The 23,725-nt window shown below is 51.3% G+C and overlaps 9 protein-coding genes across 9 annotated transcripts; 6 read left to right on the top strand and 3 right to left on the bottom strand.

Annotated features, from left to right (window-relative positions):
- Window positions 1-370: 370 nt before the first annotated feature.
- On the top strand, window positions 371-1,805 carry CLUP02_12358 (uncharacterized protein; the record flags this gene model as incomplete). Its single annotated transcript, XM_049291322.1, has 3 exons — window positions 371-443; window positions 687-884; window positions 1,585-1,805. The coding sequence occupies 3 exons, from the start codon at window positions 371-373 to the stop codon at window positions 1,803-1,805; spliced, it is 492 nt and encodes a 163-aa protein (XP_049148467.1).
- A 2,372-nt stretch (window positions 1,806-4,177) lies between these two features.
- Window positions 4,178-4,342, top strand: CLUP02_12357 (uncharacterized protein; the record flags this gene model as incomplete). The annotated part of the gene is made up of 1 exon (XM_049291321.1): window positions 4,178-4,342. The coding sequence occupies one exon, from the start codon at window positions 4,178-4,180 to the stop codon at window positions 4,340-4,342; it is 165 nt and encodes a 54-aa protein (XP_049148466.1).
- A 216-nt stretch (window positions 4,343-4,558) lies between these two features.
- Window positions 4,559-4,771, bottom strand: CLUP02_12356 (uncharacterized protein; the record flags this gene model as incomplete). Its single annotated transcript, XM_049291320.1, has 1 exon — window positions 4,559-4,771. One exon carries the CDS (start codon window positions 4,769-4,771, stop codon window positions 4,559-4,561), a length of 213 nt encoding a protein of 70 aa, XP_049148465.1.
- Window positions 4,772-10,269: 5,498 nt separating this feature from the next.
- On the top strand, window positions 10,270-11,152 carry CLUP02_12355 (uncharacterized protein; the record flags this gene model as incomplete). Its single annotated transcript, XM_049291319.1, has 4 exons — window positions 10,270-10,537; window positions 10,593-10,646; window positions 10,700-10,932; window positions 11,081-11,152. 4 exons carry the CDS (start codon window positions 10,270-10,272, stop codon window positions 11,150-11,152), a joined length of 627 nt encoding a protein of 208 aa, XP_049148464.1.
- A 308-nt stretch (window positions 11,153-11,460) lies between these two features.
- CLUP02_12354 (uncharacterized protein) lies at window positions 11,461-11,713 on the bottom strand (the record flags this gene model as incomplete). The annotated part of the gene is made up of 2 exons (XM_049291318.1): window positions 11,461-11,632; window positions 11,703-11,713. The coding sequence occupies 2 exons, from the start codon at window positions 11,711-11,713 to the stop codon at window positions 11,461-11,463; spliced, it is 183 nt and encodes a 60-aa protein (XP_049148463.1).
- Window positions 11,714-11,784: 71 nt separating this feature from the next.
- CLUP02_12353 (histidine acid phosphatase) lies at window positions 11,785-15,699 on the bottom strand (the record flags this gene model as incomplete). The annotated part of the gene is made up of 12 exons (XM_049291317.1): window positions 11,785-13,249; window positions 13,344-13,428; window positions 13,509-13,576; window positions 13,657-13,716; window positions 13,797-13,825; window positions 13,865-14,017; window positions 14,082-14,206; window positions 14,453-14,528; window positions 14,583-15,186; window positions 15,251-15,315; window positions 15,376-15,569; window positions 15,645-15,699. 12 exons carry the CDS (start codon window positions 15,697-15,699, stop codon window positions 11,785-11,787), a joined length of 2,979 nt encoding a protein of 992 aa, XP_049148462.1.
- Window positions 15,700-18,071: 2,372 nt separating this feature from the next.
- On the top strand, window positions 18,072-19,542 carry CLUP02_12352 (uncharacterized protein; the record flags this gene model as incomplete). The annotated part of the gene is made up of 8 exons (XM_049291316.1): window positions 18,072-18,134; window positions 18,186-18,218; window positions 18,280-18,370; window positions 18,429-18,470; window positions 18,526-18,680; window positions 18,811-18,971; window positions 19,018-19,437; window positions 19,488-19,542. The coding sequence occupies 8 exons, from the start codon at window positions 18,072-18,074 to the stop codon at window positions 19,540-19,542; spliced, it is 1,020 nt and encodes a 339-aa protein (XP_049148461.1).
- Window positions 19,543-20,268: 726 nt separating this feature from the next.
- CLUP02_12351 (uncharacterized protein) lies at window positions 20,269-21,740 on the top strand (the record flags this gene model as incomplete). Its single annotated transcript, XM_049291315.1, has 7 exons — window positions 20,269-20,370; window positions 20,475-20,565; window positions 20,619-20,660; window positions 20,733-20,887; window positions 20,940-21,169; window positions 21,219-21,638; window positions 21,695-21,740. 7 exons carry the CDS (start codon window positions 20,269-20,271, stop codon window positions 21,738-21,740), a joined length of 1,086 nt encoding a protein of 361 aa, XP_049148460.1.
- A 572-nt stretch (window positions 21,741-22,312) lies between these two features.
- Window positions 22,313-23,657, top strand: CLUP02_12350 (uncharacterized protein; the record flags this gene model as incomplete). The annotated part of the gene is made up of 8 exons (XM_049291314.1): window positions 22,313-22,375; window positions 22,427-22,459; window positions 22,517-22,607; window positions 22,657-22,698; window positions 22,751-22,902; window positions 22,954-22,991; window positions 23,048-23,185; window positions 23,234-23,657. The coding sequence occupies 8 exons, from the start codon at window positions 22,313-22,315 to the stop codon at window positions 23,655-23,657; spliced, it is 981 nt and encodes a 326-aa protein (XP_049148459.1).
- Window positions 23,658-23,725: the final 68 nt, after the last annotated feature.

Raw genomic sequence — 23,725 nt, 5'->3', positions numbered from 1 at the left:
GCCATTGTACCATTACCATACAGGTCAACAATGGAACTTACAAGCACGTCCCCCAACAGCTGTGGCAGCTGGAAGTCACCGCTTCAGTCTCACAGATGATATTTCGGTGTGAAATACCTGGCCATACCTTGTACGTGATGGCTGACCCTGGCGCGAGAGCCTGTCACATATAGGAATACACCTACAGATACATCCCCTTCCTTACCTTACCTACCTTACTAGGCAGATCACACATTAAGAGCTGATAGCTTGCCATCACTGATCAGTACCAAGATTTTCTGCATATAATGTCTGGGGCGTCCAGTGAGAGACATGCGGGCACGGGGCTGAAGAAGGGAACAGAGCAAGGGGGTGGAGAAGAAGAAAGCGGATGAAGATGGAGATGAAGAAGAAGATGATGATGATGATGATGGGTGATCCTCCTGAAGGTCCAAGGCCTACAGGTACTCTCCAAACACAAGGCGAGAAAGGAAAACTGCCTGCATAGTTTGGGACGGGAAAAGGAAAGCATGGTGAGGAGGCACCTTTTGCGCCCACCTTCTTCTTTCCTCGTTCCTCCCATGCCAACAATAAGTAATTTGTCGGCAATCAGGTAAGGTACCTTACCTACGGTACCTACCTTACCTTACCTTAGTGTCTGAGTGCCTTCTGATGATGATGATAATTCAGTCACCTATAATCTCCAGAGAAAGCACCTGAGCTAAGGAAGTACCTCAAGGAATCTAAGGTCGGCATGGAAGACAGGCAGGATCCGGAATGCCTTCCCTTCCTTCACCGGGCTTACCTTCCCGTCTTCTCGACGAGCCTGCTGCCCGGTCTGCACCTTCCCGGTGTTCCTCCCCCCAACTGCACCTGCCCACCTGCCTCCCGCACCCGCACCCAAGGTAAGGTAAGGTCGCACCTGCACATTGCACATCCCGTCGACTCCACACCCACCTCCAGCTCCTTCCTATCGACATCCGTTCTGCAGTTTCTGCAGTGTGCAGCTACCTCGCGCTACTGCTGCAGAGCACGGCCTTGCCACTGACAATTTTCTCTCCTTTTTCTGCATCTTCATCATCGTCTTCCCTCCCAAATCGTGCCAATTTACGGATACCTTCCTTACCTTACCTTCTCAAGGTAGGGATGCATACGGAGCACACTTTCATCAATCCTTGAGATTGAGAGGCTCAGAGCAGCTGGCCGATGCCCGCGTCTGCCCAGTCACGCCACTGCCCACATCCATTCATATCGAATCTTGCTTCCTAGTATACGGAGTACTGCATTTCAATTCGTCTGTCCGCTGCATATCCTACCAACAGGGGCCTGACGCCGCACGCCCGCCATCTCTTCATCCCTCCTTCATATCATGAGCTGATCCAGGCTTCAGATTCTTGTCTCCTCTTGACTCTGGCCCTGTCTCCGGTCTCTTCCCGAATCGCTTCACTCAGCCGACTACCACCACCATCCCACCCATTCTCCAAGGTGTACGGATAGACTCAGGTCGTCTGTCACTCACCTCTCTCGGCACGGCTTCTTTTTCGTCTTCGCTTCGCTTCATCATGCTGGTCTCGGCCGTGCTAGGCCTGACATAACACCCCCAAGACGTTGCACTTCGGATCAACTCAAAAGACGTTTCGCTCCAAAACGGGCATGCCCGAGACGCTTTACCGTTCCTTTGCCGATATGTTGACGATACCCTGGGTCCCATCTTCAGCTCTAGACATCGGAAGCCGACTGCCACCCTATGCTCCCACCTTGGGCCACTGCTGCCGCCGCCATTCGGCGCCGGCCATGGCAATAGCGGCGCCCATCATGTCGTCTAGGTGTCGTCTACTATAGTAGAGTTTGGACACCGCTTCCATAAGCCACAAAGGAAGGGTGTTACTATAGACGTACCAGCCAACTCTGTGTCGTACGCCGACTTCGCCGACGTTGTTCTCTAATCTCGTCTCGCCTATCCGTACTCTCTGCCGCAACTGCACAACCCGCTAATATCGACCATCTCAACATTTGCGTGCCTTGAAGCAAATCATCCACACCCCTTGTACGGTACTTCGACTGGCTGGACTCGACATCAGATCCTCAGCAACTCTCTGCTATTGATCTTGCAACAACCACGCCTGCACCCGCGCCATCAATGTCACGCCCTACTTTCTTGCGTCCCTCCACGTTTCCCAACGGCCCCCCACGGCAATTACCCTTTCGCCTTCAGGCCAATTCGTCCATGCTTTCGGGACCGAATTTGTCACGATTCTTCAGTGATGCTGAAAGACACCTACGGGCAGCCAAATGCCGCGTCTCAATATCTCTCCAAATACATTGCATACATACGTCGGTCATCACATTCGCTACTCGCTTCAAAGCGCTTCGAATTATCATCGCCGAGCCAACGTCACTTATAGCCTGTCCTTGTTCAGTAGGTATTCTCTTTTCTGTCACTTGCCTTTTGCGCCGAAAAGCAAATTGGGGCTGGCCTTCGGAGTAGTGGTGAGTGGATGGATGACTCTGAGCCGCAGAGGTGTTCCGAGGTGGAGGCGGAGACACAGCTCACCCTTCGCTCGCTAACCCAGCCCTCGGTGTCTGTGTCTCGGTCTGTTGGGACAAAGACATCCCGCCCTGACACCTCCCGCGAAGAGAGACCAGCTTGGTCAGGTCGGTGCGTTTTACAGGGATTCATGCAATGGGACTACAGACAATACGTGCTTCCAGTACTACAGAGGACCTTGGCCGTCGAGCGACGGCTTCTCCGTCTTTTGGAGCCAAGTGCTTGTGGCGGTCTTTGTGCTGCTACGCATTGTATCCTCCATTTGTTCCGTATGCACTACCGACAACAGAGCATGGCTGATTTGGGTCACTTAACGACCCGACGTCTGTTCTCGTGGCTCGCGAAGCCCAACCATGTTACAGCAGACGTCGGCAGTGGTCATCTCCCACGTCTTCTAGCCTCTCCGCGGGCGGGGTTGATACCACAGGCGATCCACGGACAATTGACGCCCGCCAGCCTGCACATCCCGTCTGAAGGATATTTCCCACGCCCTTGTTGTCAGCGCAGGACATATCGATGATCCCATCCACTGGTCAAGAGTAGCAACAGGCGGTGGATGCACACCCATATTCCAACGACCGCAACAGTGAATATCACTTGCCAGTTACACCAAGACCAACCTCGGAGCCACAATGCCATAATGTCAGCTCTCACCATTCCCGGCATGCCGTACGAATCAATCAATAAAACCAAGGCTGACCCAGACCTGTTCCAGTCCCTTTGCCCTTCTGGGTGGGCTTCAGAACCTCGATTGTGTCGCTCTTGGTACTTGGAGCCCACCCGTCCCTGCACAGTCCCATCCAGTTCTCCCCACTCTCGTCAGAGGGCGTGGTGATAGCAGATTTACCTTGCAGATGCCACGAGGTGTGCAGTTATGACCAGGGGTCCAGATACCTCCCTCTCATGTATCCCTCTCTCGTCCCCATGCCCCCGTCCACTGTCAAAGCCCTCCATCGCCTGATGGGGGAATTTCCCACCTGTACCCACTGTCACAGACCTGGACCTTGCGAGGCGGAGAGACCTCAACCCTGGACCTCGTCGTCCGTCCGTCCTAACGACCGTTTTTTTGTTTTTTTTCTCTCGATGCAAGCGCTTCCGTCATGGCTCAGACATGGACAGGGTAGCTCAAATCCGTTCACAGTTTGTGTAAAACCAAAGCTTTGCGCCTTGCTTCTCCTTTCTCGCAAGGTACCTACCCTACCGCACGCCCTGGCCCTGTGCTCTCGTCTCACTCATATATATCCCATCGGGCCTCGACCAACCACACGTACACACCTTTTTGACAACCAGCCTTCGGTGCCCGAATACAAAACCAGTCTTGACCTCCTATGCTCTCTCAACCTCACTGTATACTCTTCGTTACATGCCCGGCCTGTCATCTCTTCTTCTCTCCTCCGTCTGTTCAACTTCGGACTTTGTCACGACTACATACTAGTATAGCCTCACGCACACATTTTACTCCCGCCATAAGCTATGCTTAGACAGTGACCGCGCACTTCACACTTGGCCACCGACTTCAAAACTATCTACAACTCTGTCTGTAGCATATCAACGGACATAAATTCCAACAATAAACGTAGGTGAAGCTTCCTCAGGGCCAATAATCTAGAGTACTGACGTTCGGAACAGTTTTTCGCCTGGTTGCCCATCATGTGCGACTTTACTAAGAACTACTACATTTACACCTCATGTATCGACCCGGGTGCACACTTCTTCAGAACTTCAGTCGATGGCAACCGGAGTCGTGCCTGTGGCAGTGGTCCACACGAACGATATATCGTAGTCCCAGGCCACTGCCCCTTGTGCAGTGGTTAAAGTGTGACTCCTCGACGAGACGTTTCTGTCAACTTACCTCACTTGGGAGGCCCACGATTTGAATCTACAGCAGAAAACTTGAGTCTGCTGCTTCTCACTCTCACCGGATATCAACCGACGCACCCTCCCTGATGTCACTCTCACCACTTTGGCCTGCTGTGTGCCACGCGGATGTCATAAAACTGAAAAGCTCTACGATCTGGCACCGAAATACGCCTACTTATCTTCTACGCCTGATTCGATTCGGGATATGGAGAGGTACAGGAAGTACAACCAGTCAGCTGCTTTGCCCAATGGGGCGGATCCGAAGCACAGCCAGTGGGCTATCGACGTATTTTGGGGTTTCGAGATGGAGCGACACCAACACATGCCAGGACCGGTGCAGTGGGGTTGTGGAGGGAAGCTGGACTGAGAGTGATGTCGGCACATGCCAGTCTCTCGCAAAATACGGCGACACCCTGAGTCGACTCCAGAGTGGGGAGACTGGAAGGGAGACAGGGGAAAAGCAAAAGCAGAATCACAGCAAGCGAGCACAGCACAGCACAGCATTTGTAGCCCATTCTCCTTGGTCTATTTCTTTGGTTTCCTACATTTCTTTTCCTCTTGGCTTTCTCTTTTTCGTCTCCTTTGTTTTCTATATTTCATTGGGAGGTCAACATATCGGCATATTCAGCACAGTAGACTGTGTATCCTCGGTTGCGGTCTGATCTGATCTGTGGCGTTTTCGTATTTTCTTTCCCCCCTCCTCTGGGCATTGGGAACTGGCGCACAAACATTGGGAAGAAGTATTGGGGAGAAACAAAGTGGACGGACGGGGCAGAGAAGATCTAAGTTGATGGTAGAGAATACTGTCTGTACACACACAATGCTGCTACATGAAGCATGGAATGAAGAGAAAACCAATGGTACCACAGTTTGTGGTGACCAAGCATGTGTCACAACCTGATCCCGTCCCAGCCGAATGTTTCTCTTTCTGTCGTGCGATGCCGTCAACTATTGAAGTGTCAACCTGACAGCCATGCGCCTCTTCCTTCACCACGGCATAGCTGATCACCACGTATTTGGTCATCATTCCATTGCGCACAGAACTAAAGTTCCCACCCTCCTTGGCCGACACAGAGTGAAGCTGACTTATTTGACAGCGCTATTGCGTACTATACACACACTCACACGGGCCGCTACCGGTGTAGGATGCGTTCGTTGGCTGGAGCATGGGAGGGGGTTCGTCATGAGATCCTGCAAGCTACTCCATACTTGCTGAGCTGAAATGCCAAATACCTACAGTCGTTGTTCCCTCATCGCATCGCCCGGTGCGGACCGGGCGCCGGGCTGCGGCGGGTTCGAGGGTAAAAGAAGCGACGCAGGCATCCGCGCGCGCGCGCGCCCACCGCACAAAAAAAAAGCTAAGGGTGTATAGCAGAGCCGCGATATACCCTCTCCACAAACAATGGTTTCTTCTTTTCTTTTTTGCTTCATGCGAGCCGCTGTTGCCCTGCCTGGTCCCCATGTTTCTGGCCTGTTTTGAGCACCCCTCGCTTCCCACTTTTACACTTTGTTGGCTCTATAACCCCTCATCTGTTGTCTCTCGTGGATCTTCGTGGGCGGCATGAGTGCCAATAGATGCCATGTTTTGCAGGCTGACTGGGTTGCAGAAGCTATGGATCATCTCTGGCCCCAGCTCAACCTCTCCCATGCTCCCATGAAGCAAGTGATGATTCGCAGAGTTCTCTGAACACGTAGATATAGCTCGGCGATCGTGTCCATAGCTCCCGCGGTCGATAAGGCGACAGACAGAGTGGTGTCAGCATCCATGTACGCGTCGTTGATGGCTTGCAGCCCCCCGGGTGGAGACGGCTACCGCGCCCTCCTTGACTGGGTGTCTATGTCCCATAATATCTGTAATTCCTCATGCAGTCAGACGCTTTGATACACACAAAAGGAGGATTACTCGCTAAGCTTCGTGTCGTACGGGTGCTCCCTCGACTGCTACATGGCCCCCGCCCTCCACTCCGGTCTGCTCTTGTGATAGTGTCGGAGCCTTGTTTACGTTATTCTTGGTAGGATCGCAATGGTCTCAGCACCATGCCTTGAGGCAATGCGAGACTGTGTGCATACAGGAAGCTCGATCAGCTGGCGATGTGGCCATTCCGGTGTGGAGATACTGCATACGGTCGTGTCGAGGAGGCGTTTTAAGGCATGAGGTTCTGTGCTTGAATACTATGCGAAGTGAGCAACTCAACGTAACTTCGCTGACCAGTAAGAAACTTCTCAAACCCATCTTGAGCTCGCTCGCTCGCCACGAGCACTCTTCGCCAGCTATAGGCGCCACACTTCATACTTCGAGGAGGACCGACTCTTCGGTATCCCGTCATTCTCATGGCAAGTCCGGACCCTTCGCGGGCGCCATTTTGCAGATCAACCACGCAGGTGACTCAGCCTGTCATACAGCTTGACTGTAAGATTGTGTTTGTTCCGCCGTGGGGCTTCTAGGTTTGGTCAATTCTTACTACGTAGGAAGTCGCTGAAATCCTAAACGGCGGTAAAGCTCCTTCAAAGTCGATCAGTTCCGCAAAGAGATACAATAGATACGCCGCACTGAGTCGTACGAGAAAGTCTCTGTCAGTGCTAGATGTCGATCAAGTACACCGACTCGTGCCTCAAGTCTAATAAGCATGCATCGTGACGTCGGCTTCGAGATTCAACGGACGGGGGTTCAATTGTGGAAGGCAGCGGGTCGGACTGGGTCTAAGTTTGACAGAGAGACCTGGGGAGGCACGCTACGCGAGCCCTCATGAGCAGTATTTGCGCCGAATGTGGCATCTGGAGCTCCATGCCAATCTCTTGTTCAAGCCCCGACCCTGCTCATGACCCTCCAGGTACGAGTTTGAATACATAGAACGACACATTGTCCAAGTCGTTTATTCAAACAATGTTACATCTGGTGGGCTATGTTCAGTGTGTTCTGGGCCGGTCGGTGGTCTCGGGACCGAAAGGGCGGCCGCTAGCATTTGTGATGTGAAGCAAAGTCCCAAAACGGCGCCGTCTCCGGGTCCGCAAGCGACGTCGCATTGCCGATACGGTATAGTGGTCTGATGCTGCTGCCCTACGCAACTGTCCATGGGCGTCCCTGGGCTTGCATTTGATCGACCCGGCTCTCCGGACCCGTTGCTGGCAACCACCCCGGCGACACGTTGCGAAGGTTCCCGTTTACCCCGAGGCCAATGGCCGACGGAGGGTGCCGATTCCATGTCGGGGTTGCTGGTCTTTTAACCCAGTGGGATATCGTATGTTGCTGTCGCACCAGCCGAGTTGAGCGGATCAAGAAGTTCAGCCAACACCCCGTCCTTGTCCCCCGAAACCTTCCTCTGCCATCTGGCCATTTCTGCCGTTTTGCCTTTGGAAGAACCCTTGTTGTCCGCTTTGGCCCTTCTGGCGGGGGAAAAACCTAGGAAGTGATTTGAGGGCGACATTGTCCCCCCATTTATCTCAATTTGCCGTGGAGACTCGGTGCCGGGGTAAACTGCCGGCCTTATCCTAGATGTCTCCGCCGCCTTGTCATCCCCTCGTCCTGGCACTGAGCCGATCACGACGGTTCGCACCTGTCAAAACGGTGTAGTGGAGGCTGCGGTAGGACACTTGCTCGTATGATGCTAGCGAGTCAGCCGAATGATGTCAGGTCGGGATGTTTGCGCCGGATGGTTGCGATTTCTTCTTCCAGAATTAGTAGCCGGGATCGTGGTGAAGGTCGGCCGATGGCACCATGCCGACAACCTCCCCCGCAAACTTTCGGCAACGGCCCAAAGGGCAAAGAACCATCAGGAACTCAGGAAGTCAATAAGCCGACCTCCTCGGGCTTCTAGGTCGGCCGGCGCACGTTCGGTTTCGCAACGTGCGCTCCAAGGACCGGCCGCCCACCATCCAGGCCCCAGGATGTGCTAGGAGCCGCTGCTCCGGGCTTCGGACCTTAATTAGACGGGGTCAGAGCCTAGAGGGGGCTGCTGTGTCGAGGATCAAAGAAGACGGTTGTATTTTTCTTCAGTGGTGAATGGTCAGCAAGCCCCTTACCCAGAACCAGGGTACCGGGTGCCACATCGGACCCAGAGTAAATGTCAGAGTTAGTGAACCTCCGCTTTGCTACACTGGCGGCCGACATTGGTGACAGACATGCAACATGACAAGTCTGCTGTCAAATCTCAGGTTCTCGACCGCCGATCGATGGAGCGGAGCGGCACTAGTGGAAGTGGGAGATTGCATCGCTTTGACATAGGGTCGGGGCTCAGTTATCGGGATCCAGAAAACAGCCTAAAAACTGCTGTGAATATTCCCAAAGAGCTCTAGATTCAGCTGGTGAAGGCCTACGCCCAGCCGGAGATGTCCTTGATCGTCCAAGTCGAGACGAAAAGAGGTTTTCAGAATAATCGAGTCGAGGTCCAAATTTCCGAGACGAGATGTTCAGGAGAAATGGGCAGCCGGTAGAGGGTCCACGCCGCTAGGACTGTATCCATGTAAATAGTACGACCGTTAGACTAACCAAGATCGAACCCTGGAAGCACTTAGTTAGCGGGTGTTTTGCAGCGATGGGAATATCCGGCTTTGAGACGGACATGTTGGTGGACCATTGGCCTCGACTGATCCTGAATTAAGGTAAGATATCGGCAGTTGGGTGTGACGAACCGGCAGGGAGACTGTTGATGCGAGACTTGCGTGCAATACAATTTCTCTAGATATGTAAGTGGAGGAAGGTATTCCCGATTTTGCGTAGCACCTACCCATCTGTGCAAGTATTCATACTGAAGGCGCGTTTGAAGAAGGGACAACAAGTATCCCACGTATACGTGCTGGGTACTTCTTAAGGAAGTCCTCGATGGAGAGTATCTTGGATACCTACTTGAATACTGAGCATTCCTGCCAATAGACGAGTAGCACTTGGAACCCCTGCCAGATTACGCATCTGCAAGTGTCCGACGATGTCAGTCCCCCGCGTACTTGGTATCTTGTGAGCTGCTGGTCAGTCACCAGGTTTATTCTCTCAATCATTGGGCAAGTGACAGCTGCCGTTATGGCGAACATGAAGTCATACAAGACCACGCCGGATGACACACGCTTGCATGAGAACTCTCACCTGCTGTCCTTCTTCTCTTTACTCGTCTTTGATTTCTCGGCCACAGATCTTTCATGTTTGTATTCGTGATAACGAATCTTCACCTGCCGTCCGACCCCGAGGACCCCCACGACAGACACCATGTGGCCTTCCGTGTGTACCTCATGGGAAGGTAGCACACACAGCAAGATCGCGGCGATAAGCTCGCCTTCCATCGCTGGAGGAATTCAGTGGCTTCTTCCTCTGCTGTCGAAGTTGCCATTTGCCTGGATTTCCTATCCGAAGATATGGCTACCTTCACATTCACCATCGGTCCGGAAGCCAAAATTGCTAAAACAACGTCAAGTAAACATCCCAAATGAAGACGTTAGACGAGAAAAGCCAGACATCATCGCCAAACGTAAAGAAGCCCTGGCGTACAGCCGCACGACTCCAGCTTCGACCACATCAGCAATAGAGACCCCATCTCACCACCTGTGCAAGGCAGACGGACTACGGCGGTGCGCACTCACAAGTACTTACATGTCGTCATGTTTCTCCAAAACAATACAAGCAATGGAAGCGGACTAGACCAACCTCCTACCTTAGAGGAGGTTCGTATAGAGAGCGTTGTTATACTTGTTGTATCAATTTTGTCGCTTTGTGGTGCCGGCTTCATCATGGCGAGCTATTGGGTCGACCCCCACTCCGAATCACTTAGCAATGTCTAGAAAGCTGACAAGCACTTCAGATCTTCCCAAATCTGCGATCCTTCCGTCATCGCCTTATCATCGGACTTGCGATCAGTGACTTTCTCATGGCTTTCAACTTCATCTGCTCGACAACGATGAATCTTAGCGGCAGACTTATCGATAATCCAGAACAAACCGACTTTTGTAAGCTCAACGGCTTCATGGCTCAGGTATTCGTCATTCAAACCGACTATTGGGTCCTCAACATCGCCATTTGCACGTTCTTCATCCTGACTGGCCAAAGAAAGCGAGCCAGCTGGGTGCAGAACCACGAAGTCGTCATTTGGGGACTTCCGTGGTTCTTCTCGGTCTTATGGGCTTCTGTGGGCCTCGGTTTGAATGGCTACCACAGCATCGGGGCTTGTGAGTATTCGTGACCAAGTCAAAGCACTTTCGTGTCATTGACCTTGGCGGGCAGGGTGCTGGTTCAAGTCAGACAAGACGAGGCTGCTCGCCAACTTCGTTCCTCGATGTGAGTCACACACGATATAAACAACGTTAGATCTACGGCTAAGATGCCCTTAGGGATAATCATAACCATCATGTTTGTGCTATACGCATACCTCGCCCTTGCTCTTTTCAGAGCTCAGAACAGGTTAAGTTCGATGCAGGAGTCTCCCGGGCATCTGGAGTCCGGTTACTCGACACAAGATGGGAGCAGGGCCGCAAGCACTCACGAAGGACTGGAAGGCCAATCTATGATTTCCATCAGAAGGCTCAAAAGGGCAAGAAAAGACGATGCTCAGGGCAGCGAAGAGGTAATGACTGACCGTGCTCCAGATTGCTCGCCTGTTGCTTTTGTATCCGCTTGCGTATGCCATCGTCTGGACTATCCCAACTGCCATCCGGATATACCAAGCAAGTACGAATACGCCAGCACCTTTCCCATTGCAAAACGTCGATCAGGCTTGCATCGTGATCCAGGGGCTTGTCGACGCCGTAATCTACGGTATGAACGAGACTTCAGTAGCAAGCTAGCGCACTTGCTGCTCACGTCGAGATTTCCCTACCGTCCAAGGGATAGAAACTCGAGACGCGGACATTGCATCACCAGATATTACCAGGGAGCGATCTGCTCGATCTAACGATAGGAGAATGCGTGGAACCACACTATCTAGCTCCGATCCGACTGAAGCCGACAGAGATGACAACCCAAGCTTGGTCGAGTTGAGAGACTTCAGGGCGTAGGCTGCCCCATTGGGGTGGGAGGGGTCTTCTTCGAAGAACTTAGGTAGCTCGGATGAGGGCAGCGGACAACCAACAACACCTCTTGCATTTGCGAGTCCCTAGAATATCTGTAGATGAAACATAGTCACTTGGAACGGTGACCATGGTGATGAAGCCGCGGGCTCAGAGGAGGTTCTGGCGCTCTTAAACACTGTGATATGGGACGAATTCCTTGGGTCGCCCTCTCTACGCAGAGCATACTCATCACAGGGCAAGGAATATGGGTAGTCTCTTGAGTAAAAGGGTGGTATCAACATCTTATTACTAAGGTAGCTCATGTCCGCTTGGGACTACTATTCACGATACATTCATCGTGTCTCATTATCGATCACAAATCCATCGTGAACACTTGGTCGCACACAATCGTTTCTTACATTACGTGCTCAGTGCTTGGCACCACCAGTCTGCTCCGCAGTAGAAGCGGCAGGGACATCCTTTGCGATCTTGGACTTCTTGACCAGACGCAGGCCACCGATGAGCATGACGAGGCCGAGGATGCCCAGGATCACGACCAGCGTCACCAGCGCGCCGATGACGCCCGCCACGGGAGTCGAGACGCCTCCCTTGCTACCGCTTGAGCCGGTTCCGTTGGCGTCGGTGCTGCCATCCAGACCCAGGGCCGTGGCGCAGGTGCCGGTGGAGTTGCCGCAGGCGGTGCACCAGGTCTTAGTGTCCTCAATAGCGAACTGGCGCATCTGAGTAACGAAAGTGTTCCAGGGAATCACGGTCTCGGACTGTCCAAAGAGCGGGTAGACGGTGAGGTTGTTAATGCCGGCGGAGCCGTTAGCGAAGCGGAAGCGGACAGCGACGTCGTCGGCGGCGGGGCTGGCGGAGGTGGCGTTGGTGACGAGCTCAAAGACCATGGAGGAAGCGTAGTCGACGACGGTCTGGAAGTCGGCCGAGACCTTTTGCAGTTGGGCGAGGCCGAAGAAGGACGAGAAGCTGGCGTAGGCGCCGAACTGGATGTTGGCCTTGACGGAGGAGGACTTTGCTGCGTCCTTGAGCGTCGCGTTGAGGGCCTGGAGGACCTGGCCGGCCAGCACCTTGCCGGCGACGGCGCGGATGGGGTCGCTCTCGTTGTAGGCAAGGTTCCACTCGTGGATGTTGGCGTAGTCGGTCAGCGAGCGGATGGTGGCGTTGGTGAGGAGGGAATCGGAGGGGATGCTGTCGTTGTGGATCCTGGCGACGTTGATGAGGTCGAAGATGGAGTAGGCGTTTTCAAAGGTTGCGGCCTTTGCGCCGAACGTGCCGTTGATGACGGGCAGCAGGCTCTGGTAGAAGTCGCGGGACTCGGCGTCGACGGCGGCGTACTCGGGCGAGGAGAAGTAGTTGTTGGAGCTGACGACGGCTTTGCCGCAGCCGCTGCCGCCCTGGAGCCACTCGCTGCTCTCGGCGTTTGTGCTGGTGGAGGCCGTGGCGACGGCGTTGACGGGGATGTACTGGTATCCGCCGAGGGGCGCCTCGACGCTGGAGCCGTTGGCGAGGGCCTCGACGGTGCCGGAGGGCGGGTAGAAGCCCTGGAGGAAGGCGTTGGCCGAGGACTGCAGGACAACGTCGGTTGGGGAGGTGACGGAGAGCTGCTCCGGGAGGACGTCGTCGGTGCTCATGTTGCGGATCTGGTGGGTGGCGTTTTCGCGGACGTAGAGCCGGCCGTATTCCAGGCCGGAGGTGTAGACCTCGTAGGCGCCGAGGTCGGTGAAGCGGACGGGAGGCGTCTTCTTGGCTGTGCGGTCGCCGTGGCGGTGGAAGACGTAGATGCCGAGGACGGTCTCTGCGGCCGCGGGCATGATGGGCAGGCCCATTGCCAGGAGGTGCTTAAGTCCCATGTTGGTGATGTGTTGTTGGACTCTGTGAGAGTGTCAGCTCTGCTGTTGATATCGATGTCCACTGGCTACAAGAGTTGATGTATGCACGAAAACACTAAGTAGAGCCCTCCACTTACTCGATATTAACCAGTTGAACTACCAGCAACTTGCTGCACACAAGTCGAGTACCCGCCCAAGTGTGAAAACAGCCGTTGAGATAAGCTTAAAGCCGGGTTGCAATTCCTGTAAAGAAGAAAAAGTAATAAAATTAACGGCCCGTCAGCAGTTCAGATAAACCTCACGAGAGTTGAAGAGACTAAGACGATCGGGAGTCTCCTCGAGTCCCTCGCGCAGCCGGGTACCGCCGGCCCTTTTATGTCACAGCCGACAGTCGGACTTTTCGACGCTTCAAGAAGTTAGAGTCGCCTTCAAAGAAATCCTGCAGCCCACACATGGTTCAGCGACAAATGTTCCATGCCTCCTCCCCAATCCCTAGCATGGTTCGACCCGCTTCATTGCTCTGGGCCAGTCGATGGTTGGCGATAAAGGAGGGGTAACAAGAGAAGGGTTCAAATAAAAACGCACTAGACCCATGGATCAGCATCCACCGGGCCAGGTCCTATCACTCTGCAGTCAAAAAGTACGATTTCACTGCAACCGTGGGCGGCGCGAGCGGGTGAGTCTTGCTGCTTATCCGCATGGCGGGCGACGGCGGGAATGGATGGATGCCACCACCATGCCACTCACGTCTGCGTAGCAATTCGTGTGGCCAATTAGTCAAGCTGTTCCTGAAGTCTCCGCCAATGGTAAGCTATCACCTGCAGGTCGAGGGATGTGGATGCCGGCTTGGCTCAAAAAGCTTGAGTGCGCCGCACCCTGTCCGGTCTTTGGAAGACGCTAATTAGTTGGCTTGGTGACCGACCCGGTAAGAAAAAAAGTGTGTTCGGGGGCAGCTTTGCAGCAGCAAGCATCTCCGCTCCCGTCCGCGGGGCGGCTCGGCCTGTCGGCGGCTGGGAGATATAAATCTAAGTAGCCTGAGTAGAATTGTGGTGCCGATAGCCGCTTTGCTCAAGGATTGGAGGTTCTGATTGATAAAACGTGAGGTAGGATTGTACAAATGTCAAAAGATCCGGGACATTTCTGTAAACGACTATATTCGTTCAATACAGTGCCATTTCCTACGGTTCTTCAATATATCTAACAAGCTGAGCGGTTCAACAGCCACGCCCTTGCGATGTCAACTTACAATCTCTCCACCCCCGGTCGATGGAATTCCTTTGTCCGCGGACTTGCTGGAGGTGATCCTCCCTACCCCACCAGGGCTGATTTCTCGATGTCGATTACAACTTCGACTCCGTTTTTCGGCCGCTCTTTACGTGCTTTGAGATTTCTCCCTTTAGAAGGAAATCCGGGTATTGCATGTCGTCATCTGTTCCAACCGCTAGTGCACCCTGGCGTCTCCAAGCACCGCCGTCAACAGGGATTGCTTGACCGTTGACGAAGCTGCCGGCGTCGCTGAAGAGGTAGACGGTGGAATCGGCAATGTCCCGGATGACGCCCCACCGACCCTGCGGCACCACGGCGTTGGCCTTGGCCTGGTCCTGCTTGCTGCTTGACAGCCGTTGCATGCCCTCCGTATCCTTGATCGGCCCGGGGGCAATCACATTGCTTGTGACTCCGAACGGGCCATACTCCAACGTCACCGAGGCCATGAGAGCATCGACGGCCGCTTTGGCGGCTGAGACATGTGCTTGCAGCGGCATACCTGTCCAGTGGAATGTGGCAGAGACGAAAATGATGCGGCCTCCGGTCAGGCCGTTTTGGCTGGGCGTGGGATTCTTCTTTGCCGACTCTACCAGGTAGGGAATGGTAGCCTTTACAGTGTTGAAAGTGCCCAAGACATCAATATCGATGACCGCCTTGAATGCATTGGGGCTCATGCCGGACAAGGGTGCGATGAAGTTGCCAGCAGCTCCCGCACTGTTGGTAATAAGGTTGTCAGCAGTCTACCCCAGGATGAGATCCTTGTGAATCGGGCGCTTACATGACAAAGTCGATGCCGCCGAGCTCCTTGGCGCATCGATCTGCGGCGTCTTGCAGGCTTTGGGGCTAGATATAAATTGTTAGCCGCAACATATCTTGAAGGAATGCGTGTGGATGAGCACATACATTTCTAACATCACAGCCGCCGATACCAATGACCTTTGCACCAGGCCTGGCTGTGGCTATGTCCTTTGCCATGGACTCTGTCTTTTCGACATTGCGGCCGATGATGCAGGCATTTGCTCCTAGGCGGACAAGAGCGCGAGTTTGAGCACTGCAAATGCTTCCAGCGCCGCCGGTGACAAAGGCGACTCTGTTGTCTGCACAAGAGAGTTATTATTGACGGTGCTGGTAAGGTGGCAGCAGACAAAACACTATGTGCGAAAGTCACTCACTAAAGATGCCATCCTTCCAGACCGGACTCAAATACTCGGACTCGGGAATAGGCATGTTTGCAGGGACCAGATGTGGGTGATGAGGGATGGGACAGAGACAATGAACAAGGTATCACAGGTGGTTTGAGATGATGACGTGTGGGACCCTGTTTCCACAAGATTAAGGCGATAGATGCTGATTGTTGGGGAGCCCTGACGATGGATGTTTGGTGGATCCGTTGGCTGCACAAGGATATCGGAGGCTGCACGAGTGTTGAATCTTTTTGTTACACGATGAAGAAGAAACGAAAAAGAGTCCGGTTGGTGCGATGTCTTGTTGTGCAACGGCCACGGCAAGGCGCAGCTCAGATGGCAGGCGGTGGTAGCGCGTCGGACCTTGGGACCTCGGCAACGGAAGGTAAGGATAGACCCCGAGTGCGGAGCCTTCCGCGGCATGTCAAACCCAAATGATTAGTTATTCCGCTGCTGACTCATCCAGAGCTCGGTCACGATGGAATCACGGGGAAACCAAAGACATAGGTTTGACACTGTTTAACTCCATCGTTTTGCATTACTAGAGGATTGCCGTAGTACATATAGACACTACCCTGCCCTTAAATTCCGTACTATTTAACTTTAACCTTTTTTATAAATTACCTATTTTTTCCTTTATTTTACCCTCTCCCTCGTTAAAGGATTATTAAAATCGTAATTTTAATAACTTATTAATAAGTTAGTATTATTATTTAAAAATAAATAACTTACTCTTATATATAAGTACTAGGAGTCTTATTATTATAAAAATAATAATAAATATATTAAAGTACTTAAAAAAGCTTTTTAATAAATTTTTAATACTATTTAAAGCGATTATTTTTAAATTATAAAAAGAAGCCGAGGCGCTATATTAATATAGCCCTATTTATTTTATTAATATTAATAATACCCTTTTTAATATAGAATATATTAATAATATTTTATAGCCGCGTTATTATACTTCGTAAATTATATTTAATATTAATAAAACTTTTAATATTATTTATTAAGTTTTTTATTAAAGTCGTTATCATAAAGTTAGTTTAGTTATTAATATTTTAATAAGTATTTTAACTTAACTTAGAGGCTTTTATAGCTTTTAAAAAGAGGTTTTTAAAGGACTTATAATTAAACTTTTTACTTATTATAAATAAAACTATTATAATTAAAACTATAATAATACTTATAAACCTCGATAATAAGTAGTTAATAATATAATTATCTTTTTTTAATAATAAGTTTAAAAAAATATTTTAATTTAAGTACTAAATAAGTACTATACTATTTTATTAAAACTATATTCTTATACTTATAACTTAGAAAGAATTAACTTTCTTCGATAATAAGGTACTTAGAAAAAAAAAAGACATAGGTTGGGGAAGGAGCTGCTGATTGGTGGACGAGATCAGAGGAAAGAGATTGTTTCCTCTTGCCTTGCTCAGCCCCAGGTACGTTCCGTATGAGGCTTGTTAGGTAGCCTCTAGAAGCAAACGCACCTTACCCTCCCGTCCGGGGCCTAGTTTAGCGCGCAATCCTGATGTTAGTCTCCGGATGAACGACCGTCTCCCCGTAAGCCCTCTTCCGAACCACTCCCAGCGTGTTCCGGTCAGGTCAGATTCAACCGCATCATGTTATTTTTCAGATGTGTTAGTGAACCGTTGAACGGTCTGTTGGACCTGTCATCACTGATTTTGAAGTGAGGCGAGACCTCTACGAAAAGTGATACATCATTTTGGTGCCGAAACCTAACGAGATGGAGCCACAGATGCTCGGTTCTGTCATTTCTTCAGCGTTGTCGTCCCAAGGACCTGGCGGCGGTAACATATTCACTAAGGGTTCATCGAGGCCGTTGCGGTAGGGCTCCGACCACATACTGGGACCTCAAAAGGTTACCACGTGAGAGAAGAAAACACAGTTGACGGCTCTCCACTGATGTTTTCGAATTCCTGCTTGACAATGAGTCTGTCGCCTGCCAAGTCGTACGATCTGAAGCAAGAATATGCGAAAGTCTCCCCTGTCACAGCATCGACCCTTCACCAACCTCATGCAGCGGCTCATCTCCGCGGCTGGGCGGGCTGAACTATTGGGTATCACAGGGGAACTCACCCCCAGTTCTGATCCGCCCCAAGCCCACATACCCTGCATTTTATCGTATATTCCGCCTATTGATTTCATCCCAGGAATGCTACGTACGTGACGAGCCTTGAGGAAGCAGACAAACAGTTTCCCACGAGCGAGCTGCATCTGTGCCGCAATTATACTGCATTCAGTCCTGGCCAAGGAGAGGGGTAAAACACACACCTTCTAGATTCATAAAGAGTCGCAAGTCCAAATTTGATAATGACTTGTTTCTTCGACGTCGTCCAAACGTGATCTTTCTCTTGTCAGACAGCATATCTGTGGATCATCGCAATGTGTAACGACGAAGCTAATCGTCCAGCCGCCACAGGCCCTGTGATTGCCGCTGAAGAGGGGGTAAGACGTTCTCAGCTTCAGTAGAACAATAGGCCCTAACAATTTGAACAGGATTGGGATGACAGCTCGTCAGACCGCGCTTCCGTATGCCACTACTCTCATTGTTCAAAACCGGCACCTGAACCGTTTCTCACAACCAGCTCAGAGCTTAGCATCATCCACCACCAGCTTGAGCAGCTCCATCTTCAACCATAGAGTTGAGAACGGCAGGACTTACCACAGGTACAAAGATGGCCGTGAGTCTCTCGACATAGGCCTCAGATGCTCTGCTAGTGCGGAAACTAACTTGCGTAGAGTACAGTTATCCGAACGACGAGAAAGAAGCCGACAGATTAGGTGAGTTTCTTCAATCTCTCTATCGTATCGCTAAGCCGTCTGACTCTGTGTCCAGATTTGCAACACAATCTCTTCCTCCTCACCTTTTACTACCAGCTTGGTCTTGCTCCCTGCAATGCTAAGGACTCTGGTGTCAAGCGTGTTCTCGATGTCGGCACAGGCACCGGTCTTTGGGCAATCGAGTTCGCCGATGAGCACCCCGAGGCGGAGGTACGTAGGCGAAAGCGCCACTATTATCATCCTAGGTAGTAGAAACTAATGAGATCAATCAGGTCTCCGGCGTAGATCTATCGCCTGTCCAGTCAACAGCGTGCGTCTTGAAGTTGTGACCCTTTGCTAGATGCTGAAGCTCACACGTCATAGCCTCCCTCCGAATGTGAAGTTCGAAGTTGACGACATCGAAGAACCTTGGACATATTCGACACCCTTCGACTACATCCATACCAGGATGATGACTTCGAGTATATGCGATTGGCCTAGATTTTTCAAGCAAGCCTTCGAGTGAGTTTCGATAGAAGACATGACAGGCATAGGCTAACTCTAGCAGGCACTTGGAGGTCGGCGGATATCTGGAAATCCAGGAGACCGATCTCGATCCTCATTGCGACGATGGCACCCTCAAACCAGAGCATGCAATGGTGAAGTGGCTGAAACTACTCGGCGAGGCGGTGGAGATCTTCGGACACCCTTTCGTGGATATTCCTAACCTCGCAGTCTTGATGGAGGAGGCCGGTTTTGTCGATGTGACTATCAAGACGTACAAGTGGCCTGTCAATGAGTGGCCCAAGGACCCCCATTACAAGGAGCTTGGGTCTTGGACACATGCCAACTGTATGGAAGGCCTCGAGGGTTGGACGCTGGCGCCCTATACCCGAGCGCTGAACTGGACGAAAGAGGAAGTACTCGTCTTTCTGGCGGAGGTACGGACTAACATGAAGAACCGGAACATTCATGCCTACTGGCCAATGTAAGTTTTCACTTCCCACTTGAGGTCTTTGATACTGATGCGGAGTAAAGCTACTCGATTTACGGGAGGAAACCTGAAGAGAAGGCAGCCGAGCCGGCGTCGTAAGAGCGAGGCACTGGCTTGGTGGTGCATGCTTTCTTGTGCAGGAGTGAGAAGCTGCAATGTTCTCTTCTATATATGGGGGTGGCAGCTTTCCCTGTCAGTCACAATGGAATTTAATCTGCATACTGTTTTCACCATCATCGTTTCGCGTGCCATATGTGGATCAAATTATTGCTGTCGACAGATAGTGAGATCGCATAATGCGCTGTGAGTGATCAGGCCTTAAGGCATACTCCATGACTGGTAGAAGTCCACATTTATAAGATGAGGGTAGAGCCGATGGTAATTTTGATGGACTCGCTGCACTCAATATTGTGTCTTCGCTAAACCGATCGTGAGTCCCACAGGACGGTGAAGGATCGCGGCCTAGAGCTATCATCTACTGAGGGGCATCGACGGCTTGGGTACTCGGATATAATAGGATTTCAACCAACCTGCTACCATGCATATCAATCATTGCCTCCCCTATAGTATCCGCCATGATACGTGCGTAAGGCCACCCCGGCCTGCTCCTGTGCCGTTGGAGCAAGCAGTGCCCACGAACCAACCTGGCACCTTGTCACCAACATCGCAAATCCATGTCTGGCCAAGAAGAGGGGCGGAATCCTCTTCCACCACAGATAAATGGTTCGCAGCCATTTAGGTCTCGATTCCCGTCAATCTCTCTGTCAGATCCAGGGGAGCTAGCGATGCAGTCATCACACTGCCTTTCGGAACTCAGCAACTATCATGTGCAACGATCAATTCGCACCATCGATTAACCACGGACCGGTCATCGTGGTTGATGAAGTGAGATGGCCGCTATACCTCAATGCGATTGACGATACTAAAGTCAATTGCAGATTACGGATGACAACGCATCGGAAAGGTTGATGGTAAGGAGTAGTTCGTATTTGACACCACAATGGAAGCAAGCGCATAACCTTTTCCCGCAGAGTCTCGCATCTTCAACTCACAGCTTATCGAGCTCGATCCTTCAACATCGCCATGAGAATGGAAGAACTTACCACAAATACAAAGCGGGAAGTACGTTATTCTGATATTCCTATTCTCTTTATTCGCCTAACCGTGTACACCAGGATATAACTACCCTAATGACGAGCGGGAGATGGATAGGTTAGGTATGTGCCACCAAACACTCCCAAATCGCAACATCGAGTTGAGCTCAGTTCGTCTATAACGTTCTTCTCTAGACTTCCAACACGAGCTCTTCCTCCTTACTCTTAACGACAGACTGGGGCTTGCTCCGCCGAATGAGCCAGGTTCCAAGGTCAATCGCGTGCTTGACCTGGGAACCGGCACGGGCATCTGGGCTATTGACTTCGCTGATGAGCACCCGGAAGCAGTGGTGAGCAATTCAGAAAGGAGTCGAGTTTTCCGAAAACTGAACTCGGAATCAGGTTTACGGCGTCGATCTTTCGCCTACACAAACGACCGCGTATGGATCAAAACCCATAAAGAACTTTTCTGGCATGCTGATATTATCATCTAGTGTCCCACCCAACATCAGATTTGAGGTTGACGATATAGAAGAGACGTGGACATACCGTGAGCCGTTCGATTACATACACTGCCGTGCAATGACGTCGTCTATATCAGACTGGCGGAAGCTCCTCCAGCAAACATACGAGTAAGGGCCCTCCTCATCTTCAAGCAAGTAATCTACTAATCTCTATAAGCCATCTCGAGCCCGGGGGTTGGTTCGAATTGCAAGAAGGTCATGTCCGACCCTTGTCCGACGACGGGACGCTAACTCGGGAGCACTCACTATCAAGGTGGGCAGATTATATCGAAGAGGCGTGCAATATCATGGGGCGCCCTTTCGTAAATGTGCTATCCCTCGTGGAAGTCATGAGAGAGATCGGCTACGTCAATGTGACGTATAGCACGTTCAAGTGGCCTCTCAATACTTGGCCCAAGGATGAGCATTATCAGACGCTCGGCCATTTTAACCATGAAAATTACATGGAAGGGATTGAAGGCTTCACACTTGCGCCTTTCACTAGGGCCCTCAAGTGGTCACGGGAAGCGATCGATATGTTTCTCGTTGGCGTGCGTAACGATCTGAGAAACAGATATATACACGCCTACATTCCCATGTGAGTAAATTTAACCCGGTGGGGTGACTCTCACTTCTTCTTCTGACCATCAGTAGTCAGTTGATACATGCGCGCAAGCCTGAGAGGTTGAGTAAAGATTGATGGTTGAGGGCACCAGGCCGCGATGAACTGAAGAATGTTGACGAAGTTGGTACCAGATGCCCCAGAGACGACAGAGGAAGAAGATTTTCAAGGAACGTTCAACCTCGCGACTCTGTTACGACCCTGTGTCGGAAGTTTGAAGGCCCACATGTCGCTCATGAAGACATACAAATTGGGTCGTTTGTTGTCTCTCGAACTAATGCAACGGCCCAAGGCCGCGGCACGGGTTGGTCAGGTGGAATCTGCAACTCGATATAAACCGGCCAACGAGAGAAAATACTGATTCGCCACGTCGTACATTCCTGCTGCTTTTGTCTTAGAAGGATGGGCAGCTGATTCTGATACGTTCAAAACCCTGGTTCTGTTGGAAGAAGGCTCCAACAGCAAACAATAATCCTTGTCACCAACATGCATAATTGTCTCCATTCCAGAAGAGGGGTAGCAGTTCTTGTTCCACAGATTCGATAAAATCGTTCATGTATCCGTCGCGCTCCTCGTTTTGTCTTTGCTGCAATTACTGAGCGGATTGTAAATCTTCCGGATACACACCGAGGGCTCACAAAACTTGTTTCATGATGGCGGAAAATATAACCGAACCGGTGCCTGACAATGGCCCCGTCATGGCGGCGGACGATGTAAGTCGCAGCTCCTAAATGAGCGCCTGCTCAGTACTAAGTACCGCATAGTTCAGCGATGATGCTTCATCTGATAGGGCAACTGTAAGTCTATGGGGAAATGAAGCCCTGTGTCTGGTATGAGCGGCCTAATGAATCTAGAGCATCGCGTCTTCCAGTACAAGTCTGTCCAGCTCAATCCTCCAGCATCGTATCGAGAACGGGAGGACGTACCACAAGTACAAGGAAGGCAGTAAGTCGATGAATTAGCCACGTGATTTTCGCGACACTAATGAATACAGAATACAACTATCCGAATGATGAGAAGGAGAGTGACAGGCTGGGTACCTCACCCTTACACGTTTCTTCTTCCGCATCATCTCATGTCCTTTACAGATCTTCAGCACAACCTGTATCTACTCACGCTCGACTACAAGTTGGGTCTTGCTCCCCCGAATGAGAACAACAAAGCCCAGCGTGTGCTTGACATTGGAACTGGAACCGGCTTGTGGGCCATTGACTTCGGGGATGAACACCCCGAGGCCGAGGTAAGGACACCAGCACCAATTCCATGCAAGAAGCGCTAAGTTTTGCAATAGGTGCTCGGAATAGATCTCACACCAGTCCCCACGGCATTGTACGATCCGATTCCTCTCGCATTGCCGCACGTGTAATATACTAATGACTCTATAGCGTCCCTCCCAATGTCAAGTTCGAGGTCGATGATGCTGAAGAGCCCTGGACCTTCAGTCAGCCATTTGATTACATCCACATTCGTGGTATGACCTCAAGCATCGGCGATTGGAAAAAGTTTTTCCAAAAGACATTCAAGTAAATGATTTCCGGATCCGCCATTGAGTCTGTACACTGACCTGTCAGCAACCTTACGCCAGGTGGCTACGTCGAGCTTTTTGAAGGTCACATGCGGCCAGATTGTGACGATGGGACGTTGACATCTGCCCACGCTTTCATCAAGTGGGTAGACAAGATCGAGGAGGCCTGCAACATCTTCGGTCGGCCGTTCATCAATATCCCCAGCCTGATCCCTATACTCAAGGAAGTCGGGTTCGTGGATATCGAAATGGTCAAGTACAAGTGGCCCCTCAACAACTGGCCAAAGGATCCCCACTACAAGGAGCTTGGCGAGTGGAATCTCGAGAATTTCCTTGAGGGTATCGAGGGATGGAGTATGGCTCCTTTGACCAGGGCCCTCGAATGGACAAAGGAGGAAGTCAACGTTTTCCTCATTCAAGTTAGGAATGACTTGAAGGATAGAAGAATTCACGCCTACACACCCCTGTAAGTCTCCTACCGATGGGATCGAGCCAAAATTTGTGTTGCCTGCAGCTCTACCTCATATCGAACGAAACT

Source organism: Colletotrichum lupini, chromosome 6, assembly GCF_023278565.1.
Source record: "Colletotrichum lupini chromosome 6, complete sequence".
Lineage (NCBI taxonomy): Eukaryota > Fungi > Ascomycota > Sordariomycetes > Glomerellales > Glomerellaceae > Colletotrichum > Colletotrichum lupini.
The sequence above is the reverse complement of the archived record's forward strand: the minus strand, read 5'-3'. Positions and strand labels throughout refer to the sequence as shown.